The sequence below is a fragment of the Argopecten irradians genome, chromosome 8 (assembly GCF_041381155.1).
Source record: "Argopecten irradians isolate NY chromosome 8, Ai_NY, whole genome shotgun sequence".
Lineage (NCBI taxonomy): Eukaryota > Metazoa > Mollusca > Bivalvia > Pectinida > Pectinidae > Argopecten > Argopecten irradians.
In genome coordinates this window covers 28,751,616-28,762,495 of record NC_091141.1, presented here as the reverse complement: position 1 = coordinate 28,762,495, position 10,880 = coordinate 28,751,616, and the positions used below count along the sequence as shown (strand labels likewise).

At 38.2% G+C, this 10,880-nt stretch overlaps 1 protein-coding gene across 2 annotated transcripts; it reads right to left on the bottom strand.

Annotated features, from left to right (window-relative positions):
- Nucleotides 1-3,045, bottom strand: LOC138328886 (uncharacterized). Of its 2 annotated transcripts, none has more exons than XM_069275601.1 (2): nt 2,887-3,045; nt 1-1,280 (listed from the first exon to the last, which is right to left on the bottom strand). In XM_069275601.1, exon 2 carries the CDS (start codon nt 1,269-1,271, stop codon nt 21-23), a length of 1,251 nt encoding a protein of 416 aa, XP_069131702.1. In that variant the 5' UTR covers nt 1,272-1,280; nt 2,887-3,045; the 3' UTR covers nt 1-20. The 2 variants fall into 2 exon arrangements, with proteins under 2 accessions (XP_069131702.1, XP_069131701.1); XM_069275600.1 differs by having other exon boundaries at nt 2,891-3,043.
- Nucleotides 3,046-10,880: the final 7,835 nt, after the last annotated feature.

The following is a 10,880-nucleotide window of genomic DNA, read 5'->3' as shown; positions in this document are numbered from 1 at the left end:
TGATGATAATACCTTGATTACTATTCTGAACCCGCGATTAATGTGCGCCTAACATTTTGTACAAGTTCACTGATATTCCGCCTCTCTTCCGAATGATGGAGCTCATTGGACAACTGCTGGGCTAGCTCTGCCTGTTTTAGGGCGTCTTCATTCCTCCCTTCTTGCAGTCGCAACCTCGCCTTTGCTACATAAAACAACATCTGCCACTTGATTTCTAGCTTTCCCCAGTCTTTGAAGACCTGCTGGAGAACCATGCTCGCATACGTTAAGTCGTTTCCTGACACGGAGCCAGTAACAGGCTTGCCTCTGTGAGTCATACCAAGGTAAAGAAGCACTTTCACCAACAGACATCTTCTAATGAACGCTGATCGATACTGCTCATCTACTTTGTTTACATCGGGCAAATTGTCAACTGTGTTGATCATTCTCTCAAGTAAGGTTTTCATTCTATCCTTGATCTCTTGCTTCCCCGTTCGTTCATATGATATGCAGTCAATGCAGAACTCTGCCACGTAGAAATTCACTAGATGCATAGCATCCAATCTTAGAGACGTTGCTACCAATCTGATGCTGTTGTATTTATGCACGATATCCTCCATATCATAGCCCTTTGGAAACATTAACATTTGCGCCTGAGCAGCCATAACCATGATCGTCGACGTCAGTGGATGTTCTGTATGAACAATCAAACTCCCTACATCATGGATTTGTTGAAGGACATCACATGGTTTATCTGCTTCCAACAAGAACCGCAACCAGGCCAATTTAGCGTCCATAACGACCCGCGCTACTCGTGCCTTTTCCACCGACTGTGCTCGAGTTTTGTAGTCGGTATTCCATTTCCACACAATACTGCTAACTCTCCGTTCAAGTGTGTCAATGGCACCATTGTCTCTATACAGCCTTAACTCTTCGTACACATATTTCTCATCTGAAATGTCAAGACACTGGTTCATTGCTGATTGAACGGGCATACTTGTATTGTCCTCCTTTTTCATTCTCTGATACGTGTCAACCAATCTCACAGCCACAAATGTGTGTTGTGTATATCTCAGACAGTTTACAAGAACGTGAAATGGACATGTATCCACGATCTCCAGGAAAAATGTTAAGGAGCGATGATGACTGCAGTTGTCACTGTTTATTTTTTGCATCAGTTGCCGAGACATCCCCCTTCGCCTGAACAGCTCCGCCATGATATACCGAGGGTCCACATTGTCTACGAGAAATGAAAACAATGTCTGTACAACTTTCTGTTGTATTGTGTCCATGAGAAAAGTCTGAAAAACAAACAAAAAAGATAAAGACCCCTATTAAATTTGTTTCATAGTGTGAATTAATCTAGTGATTGTAGATAGCAGAGTAAGATTTTACTTATTTTACCTATTACCGCGGAAGAATTGGTTTCCTGTTTAACGTCTGGAATGAACGCCGAATTTGCCCTGGACGTTTTATTCTGCGTTTACTACCATGTTTAATAAAAATCAAATAAAATGACAAGAGATAGCCATTATAAGGGAGATATAAAAATTACACTACAGCCCCTAAACACACACTCAGAAAACGTAACAACCATCTATGCATCGGACCTAATTATCTATTATGGCCTGGTTAAGAGGGTACTATTGCCTCATAGTATTGTCGAGGGATGGAATAGTACTCGAGCCGAAGGCGAGGGCACTATCCTATCACGAGACAATACTTTGAGGCAATAGTGCCCTCTTAAACAGGCCATAATGGGTTTAGTACATCACCCTCACATGAGACCCGTTTTCATGTCATCGTAACAGAAGCACGTCAAACGACACCTCGCAACGGTATCTCCATTTCCACACCACGCTGTTACATTAAAAGTACAACATATAAATTGTTGCAGAAAGATGTGTTTCTTTAAAACGGGATTCAGCTTCATGAAGATTAAAAGTAGATTAATATTGAACATAAGTGAACTGTATTCTGTAGAAAAGCAATATTTGCTTCCATCTCCGCACACAACAGCCTGTCCGCCATTTTGACGTCTTGGTCGAAGCGCAACGTTATAATGACGTCATGTAATGGTGACGTCACAATACATTCACGTTCAATGTCGCGCCACTTCAATAGTGCCCGCTTGCCCGGGCACTATTGCAAATAGTATCCATGTGTGTAGCCAATCAGAATTATGTATTCTGTCACGTGATGTACTAACCTTTTATATTGACTCGTAGATTGTTGTGCTATTTGTATATTTTATCAAACTATGAAAAAAATGTATCTTTTTGTTAAGTAAATTCACAGAGCTCGGTACATATTTCTGTCACCAAATAGCCTTGCTTACAGGTGTCTATAGCAGGATTTCATTTAACAATAAACATACAGATCGAGTGTTTTTGATATTGTCATGCAAATGACTGTCGCAGATTTTATTATGCAGATAATATACCTGTTCTGACGTATCATATGTCCATATAGTGAAATACAATCTTGATTTATTGAATTAGTCCAAGTTCCCATTATTACAGAGAAATTCAGAAAAGTAATCGAAATACACATACACACCCACGCATGATACACATTTCCTTCTACACACAAGAGTACTTGAAGACACATGGTAACACCTTTGTAAATCCTATCAGGACACCTCAGGAATTTACATGCTGTCATCACAGAGTTCTGATATAAAGCTATCTGACAAGACTTTTATTTATAAGCTATAAGAAGTAAGTTCCGAGATTGGAGGCAGTACTAGTTAGGACGTTCTCAAAATGTTGATCAGTCAAGAGGAAATCATTGTAAGTTAAGAGATACATACATCGCTCGATGACCAAGATAACATACAGAAGATACACCAGTTCTGTGATACAATGGAACATTTTACCTCAAGTGCTTTTATAAAGTATGACATACTTACATATGCCGTCACAGTTCAGGGTTTACTGAAGGAACAACAAACGGGCTAAAACTTTGATGAAAAATCCAGGAAGTATAAATAAAGATTAGTCACGACATATACATTTTTCCTTTTTCACCTGTATTATAGACATATCATTGGATGAGATGTGTTCACTCATGTGTAACGTAGGTAGATCAGTAGAACATGTAGGTGTAAGAAGCCTTCATCTAAGAATAAAAAAACATAACGTCATTTTAGCGTTAAGTTATTTGCACATGATAATTATTCAACCTGTGTATAAATAAACATGTTTAATCTCAAACAGATCTTCAGAATATCAGTCGCACATGATGTATCTTAAAAAATGATGTTATGTCCGGGTTATGTCAAAATTTCCAACTGAAGTCAACAGTGAATAAATTAGAACTGTGACAGTTCGATTTACTAGTGGTCCCTGACTATGGTTTGTCAGAGATCTACCCCTCTCCCACCTTTCACTGATATGTCACTGGTTTTAGCCGTGGGAGGTTTCTCTGTCAACCTCTAGGGTATGACAGATTGCGCGCACTAACTTTTGAACCTGAAGACAATTGCGTGACGTCATGACTTCATGCGGTGTGTCCGTGGCTTGCCGTGAAAATGCTTCTTTTTAGGATATTATCACTAGTTTTTCTTTTGTATGTGGAAGACAAAGAATAATTCCCCTGCCAATGAGAGTATGACAACGAAATCACAACCCTCGGGGCAATTCCTGAATGTCCACCTCTCGGCAAGCCTCGGGTTAGACGTTCATGAATTACCCCTCGGGTTGTAATTTCGTTGTCACACCCTCTAGGTAGGGAAAGATTCGATTAGTCATTTCATAGAATACTATTTTTATGTTTATCTGAATTGTGTATCCTGTCATGTGTTATCACTTCTCGGAGTATAACACTTTCTGGTGTATTAGTAAGTTCAGTAAATTATTTTATCAAATAATCCACCTGATATCCAGTGATTTCGTTGAAATCACAAACATCGCAAACAGAAATAGAAATGATGGGAGTAAGATGATTTCGTTGAATTCTTTAAGGCAGCTTCGTAAACAGAAACGAAGATGCTGAGAGTGATATTATTTCGTTGAACTATTTAAGCATGAAAATTAGTTGATTTCGTTGAACTCGATTTGTCCACATCGCCAACAGAAACAAAGATGCTGAGAGTAAGATGATTTCGATGAACCACGCAACGGCATAAGAAGATGAAACTTATGATTTAATAAAACGCATTGAGCCCGCATTGCTAGGTGAAATAACAAAGATGTGCAAAGGTCAAAATCATTAACATAGGTACTTTTTACGAAACAGATATTGCTTTAACAAAATAGATTTTGTGACGAATCAGATATTGTTTTGAAACACACTAGAAAAATATTCATCAAAATGTGACCATTTAGTTTGTTTTGGTAGGAGAAACAGAGGTTGAGAATGAGATAATTTAGCGATATCGACAGGAAAAAACACCTATGTTGTAATTCAAATATTTCCTGAAACTCCTAACCCAACCCATAACCTTTTGGTCTAGGAATACATGACGTCCTCATTACCAGCAGATTCAGAGACGCTCAACATCTGATGATTTTGTTGAATGTTGCATCGCAAGTAGCAATTTGGATGACGAGAGCGAGACATTTCCTGAATCTTCATTAGTCAATATCTACTAAAACTCATAGCCAACAAAACTAATGAACTCTCTAAGGCCGCAGCGCCGACAGAAACAGAGATGCTGAAAATACGTTGACCTCGTTATGTCAACATCGCCAACAGAAATAACGATGCTGAGAGTATGATGATTTCATTAAACTCTTTAAGGCCGCATCGCAAACAGAAAAAAGATGCTGAGAGTGAGATGATTTCATTAAACTCTTTAAGGCCGCATCGAAAACAGACACAAAGATGCTGAAAGTGAAATATTTTCGTTAAACCCGTTTCTTCCACATCACCAACTCAAACATAAATGCTGAAATGAGATAATTTCGCTGAAATCGTCATGTGCATATCGCCATCAGAATCCCAGACGCTGAAATGAGATGATTTCGTTGAACTCGTTACAGGCCGCATCACCAAGAGAATCAGAGATGCTCAACATTAGGTGATTTCGTTGAATTTTGCATCCCCACTAGACATTTTGATGATGAGTATGAGAAATATACTAAAACTCCTTAAATCCGCATCGCCAACAGAAACAAAGATGCTGAAAAGATATGTTTCCGTTGAACTCGTTATGTCCAAATTGCCAACACAAAAAGAGATGCTGAGAGTGAGATGTTTTCGCTGAACTCGGTATGTCGACATCACCAACAGACACAAAGATGCAGAGAGTAAAATGATTTCGTTAAACTCGTTATGTCAATATCGCCAACAGAAATAAAAATGCTGAGAGTGAGATGATTTCGTTGAAGATAGTAACCACGCAATGGCATAAGAATGAGAAAGGCTAAAACTGATATGATTTCATAAAACGCATTAAGCCCGCATTGCTAGGGGAAATAGCAAAGATGAGAAAGAGATATTTTCTGGAACTCCTTCAAAGTCATTAAGACAGGTATTTTTAGGAAACAGATATTGCTTTGAAAAGAAAGTTATTTTGATGAATCAGACATTGTTTTGAAACACAGTAGAAGAATATTCATCAAAATGTGACCATTGAGTTGGGTTTTGGTTTCCTTACTTTTTTCAACTTTACTGACCATAAGGAATGAGTGTGACCACCCAAAAGTAGCAGAGGCAGCTTATCTACTTCTAAACTATGAACTTTGTGGATATAAAAGGCCGCATCCAGCTCATAGCAAGGAGCTTATGGCCTTAAACATTCCAAATGATCAGGTCACGAGGCTACTAGGTTGCAGCATCCGCACATGTTTCTAACCTCCTTCCACATGAACAGTCGGGTAATGCTACCATCAGGAGACAACCTAGCGAAGTATTATAAGAAATCACAGACGAGAAGTTGATCATCTGATAAAAGATCACATTTTAACAAGTATTCTTCACCATAGCATATTGTTTGATGTGTCAGGTAAAACACATAGTGGTTCGGGTTGATGATTTCGTAGAATTCGTTAAACCGGCGTCTCCACGAGAGTTCAGAAAAGATACATTTATTAAACTGGTTAAGCCCGCATCTCCAACAGAAAAGAAAACACAGCATGAAAAAGCAATTATTTTGTACATCTAGTAAAAACGGCATATCAAGGAAGCATATCAAGGAGAAACAGAGGCTGAGAATGACATAATTTAGCCACATCGACAGGAAAAAACACCGATGTTGTAATTCAAATATTTCCTGAAACTCCTAACCCATAAACTTCTGGTCTAGGAATACATGAAGTCCTCCTCACCAGCAGATTCAGAGACGCACAACATCAGATTATTTTGTTGAAATTTGCATCGCAAGTAGAAATTTGGATGACAAGAGCGAGACTATTCCCAAATCTTCATTAGTCAATATCTACTAAAACTCCGTAAATCTGCATCATGCTGAGAGTGAGATGATTTCGATGAACTCTTTAAGGCCACATCGTCAACAGAAACAGTGATGCTGAGAATGAGATGATATCCTTGAACTCTTTATGTCAACATCGCCAATAGAAACAAAGATGGTTGGAGTGAGATGATTTGGTAAAACTCTTTAACGCCGCTACTCCATAAGAAAACTAAAATGTTGCAAATTAGCTGATTTCGTTGAACTCGTTAAATCTACATCATCAACAGACGCAAAGATACTGAGAATGAGATGATTTCATTAAATTGTTTTTGTCTATATCGCCAACAGAAACAAATATGCTGAGAGTGAAATTATTGCGTTGAACTCTTTAAGGCCGCATCGGCAACAGAAATAGAGATGCTGAAAATGATATGATTTCATTTAACTCGTTTATCCACAACGCCAACAGACACAAAGATGCTGAAAGTGAAATATATTCGTTGAACTTGTTTCTTCAACATCAACAAAAGAAACAGAAATGCTGAAATCAGATGATTCCGCTGAACTCGGTTTGTCCACAAATAACGATGCTGAGAGTGAAATGATTTCGTTGAACTCGTTATGCTCGAATCGAAAACAGAAATAGAGATGCTGAGAATGAGATGATTTCATTGAAGTCGCTATGTCAATATCGCCAACAGACACAAAGATGATTGGAGTAAGATGATTTGGTTAAACTCTTTATCGCCGCATCACCAATAGAAAACGAAAATGTTGCAAATTAGCTGATTTCGTTGAACTCGTTAAGTCCACATCGCCAACAGACACAAAGATACTGATGGTGAAATTAGTTCGTTGAACTCGTTTCTTCAACATCACCAACTCAAACATAAATGCTGAAATGAGATAATTTCGCTGAAATCGTCATGATCATATCGCCATCAGAACCCCAGATGCTGAAATGAGATGGTTCCGTTGAACTCGTTACAGGCCGCATCACCAAGAGAATCAGAGATGCTCAACATTAGGTGATTTCGTTGAATTTTGCATCCCCACTAAACATTTTGATGATGAGTATGAGACATATACTAAAACTCCTTAAATCCGCATCGCCAACAGAAACAAAGATGCTAAAAAGATATGTTTTCGTTGAACTCGTTATGTCCAAACTGCCAACACAAAAAGAGATGCTGAGAGTGAGATGTTTTTGCTGAACTCGGTATGTCGACATCACCAACAAAAACAAAGATGCGGAGTGTAAAATGATTTCGTTAAACTCGTTATGTCAATATCACCAACAGAAATAAAAATGCTAAGAGTGAGATGATTTCGTTGAAGATAGTAACCACGCAATGGCATAAGAATGAGAAAGGCTAAAACTGATATGATTTCATAAAACGCATTAAGCCCGCATTGCTAGGGGAAATAGCAAAGATGAGAAAGAGATATTTTCTGGAACTCCTTCAAAGTCATTAAGACAGGTATTTTTAGGAAACAGATATTGCTTTGAAAAGAAAGTTATTTTGAGGAATCAGATATTGTTTTGAAACACAGTAGAAGAATATTCATCAAAATGTGACCATTGCGTTAGTTTTAATTTTTTTTACTATTTTCAACTTTACTGACCATAAGGAATGAGTGTGACCACCCAAAAGTAGCAGAGGCAGCTTATCTACTTCTAAACTATGAACTTTGTGGATATAAAAGGCCGCATCCAGCTCATAGCAAGGAGCTTATGGCCTTAAACATTCCAAATGATCAGGTCACGAGGCTACTAGGTTGCAGCATCCGCACATGTTTATAACCTCCTTCCACACGTACAGTCGGGTAATGCTACCATCAGGAGACAACCTAGCGAAGTATTATAAGAAATCACAGACGAGAAATTGATCGTCTGATAAAAGGTCACATTTAAACAAGTATTCCATCTCCAAGGGAAAAGAAAATACAGCATGAGAAAGCAATAATTTTGTACATCTAGTAAAAACGGTTGATCAAGAAAGCATATCAAGGAGAAACAGAGGTTGAGAATAAGATAATTTAGCGATATCGACAGGAAAAAAAACCCACCGATGTTGTAATTCAAATATTTCCTGAAACTCCTAACCCATAAACTTCTGGTCTAGGAATACATGAAGTCCTCCTCACCAGGAGATTCAGAGACGCACAACATCAGATTATTTTGCTGAAATTTGCATCGCAAGTAGAAATTTGGATGACAAGAGCGAGACTATTCCCAAATCTTCATTAGTCAATATCTACTAAAACTCCGTAAATCTGCATCATGCTGAGAGTGAGATGATTTCGATGAACTCTTTAAGGCCGCATCGTCAACAGAAGTAGTGATGCTGAGAATGAGATGATTTCCTTGAACTCGTTATGTCAACATCGCCAATAGAAACAAAGAAGGTTGGAGTGAGATGATTTGGTAAAACTCTTTAACGCCGCTACTCCATAAGAAAACTAAATGTTGCAAATTAGCTGATTTCGTTGAACTCGTTAACTCAACATCGCCAACAGACGCAAAGATACTGAGAATGAGATGATTTCGTTAAATTATTTTGTCTACATCACCAACAGAAACAAATATGCTGAGAGTGAGATTATTGCGTTGAACTCTTTAAGGCCGCATCGGCAACAGAAATAGAGATGCTCAAAATGATATGATTTCATTGAACTCGTTTATCCACAACGCCAACAGACACAAAGATGCTGAAAGTGAAATATATTCGTTGAACTTGTTTCTTCAACATCAACAAAAGAAACAGAAATGCTGAAATCAGATGATTCCGCTGAACTCGGTATGTCCACAAATAACGATGCTGAGAGTGAGATGATTTCGTTGACCTCTTTAAGGCTGCATCGCCAACAGAAACAGAGATCCTGAGAGTGAAATGATTTCGCTGAAAATTAGCTGATTTCGTTGAACTCGTTAAGTCCACATCGCCAACAGACGCAAAGATACTGAGAATATAGCAGATATTGTTTTGAAACACAGTAGAAGAATGTTCATCAAAATGTGACCATTGAGTTAGTTTTATTTTTTTTTTACTATTTTCAACTTTACTGACCATAAGGAATGAGTGTGACCACCCAAAAGTAGCAGAGGCAGCTTATCTACTTCTAAACTATGAACTTTGTGGATATAAAAGGCCGCATCCAGCTCATAGCAAGGAGCTTATGGCCTTAAACATTCCAAATGATCAGGTCACGAGGCTACTAGGTTGCAGCATCCGCACATGTTTATAACCTCCTTCCACACGTACAGTCGGGTAATGATACCATCAGGAGACAACCTAGCGAAGTATTATAAGAAATCAAAGACGAGAAATTGATCGTCTGATAAAAGGTCACATTTAAACAAGTATTCCATCTCCAAGGGAAAAGAAAATACAGCATGAGAAAGCAATAATTTTGTACATCTAGTAAAAACGGTTGATCAAGAAAGCATATCAAGGAGAAACAGAGGTTGAGAATAAGATAATTTAGCGATATCGACAGGAAAAAAAAAACCACCGATGTTGTAATTCAAATATTTCCTGAAACTCCTAACCCATAAACTTCTGGTCTAGGAATACATGAAGTCCTCCTCACCAGGAGATTCAGAGACGCACAACATCAGATTATTTTGCTGAAATTTGCATCGCAAGTAGAAATTTGGATGACAAGAGCGAGACTATTCCCAAATCTTCATTAGTCAATATCTACTAAAAATCCGTAAATCTGCATCATGCTGAGAGTGAGATGATTTCGATGAACTCTTTAAGGCCGCATCGTCAACAGAAGTAGTGATGCTGAGAATGAGATGATTTCCTTGAACTCTTTATGTCAACATCGCCAATAGAAACAAAGAAGGTTGGAGTGAGATGATTTGGTAAAACTCTTTAACGCCGCTACTCCATAAGAAAACTAAAATGTTGCAAATTAGCTGATTTCGTTGAACTCGTTAAGTCCACATCGCCAACAGACGCAAAGATACTGGGAATGAGATGATTTCATTAAATTGTTTTTGCTACATCGCCAACAGAAACAAATATGCTGAGAGTAAGATTATTGCGTTGAACTCTTTAAGGCCGCATCTGCAACAGAAATAGAGATGCTCAAAATGATATGATTTCATTGAACTCGTTTATCCACAACGCCAACAGACACAAAGATGCTGAAAGTGAAATATATTCGTTGAACTTGTTTCTTCAACATCAACAAAAGAAACAGAAATGCTGAAATAAGATGATTCCGCTGAACTCGGTATGTCCAGAAATAACGATGCTGAGAGTGAAATGATTTCGTTGACCTTTTTAAGGCCGCATCACCAACAGAAACAGAGATCCTGAGAGTGAAATGATTTCGATGAACTCGTTATGCTCGAATCGAAAACAGAAATAGAGATGCTGAGAATGAGATGATTTCATTGAAGTCGCTATGTCAACATCGCCAACAGAAACAAAGATGATTGGAGTAAGATGATTTGGTAAAACTCTTTATCGCCGCATCGCCAATAGAAAACGAAAATGCTGCAAATTACCTGATGTCCTTGAACTCT

Excerpts from the sequence above, each read along its gene's own strand:
- LOC138328886 (XM_069275601.1), bottom strand. The coding sequence starts at position 1,271 with ATGGACACAATACAACAGAAAGTTGTACAGACATTGTTTTCATTTCTC.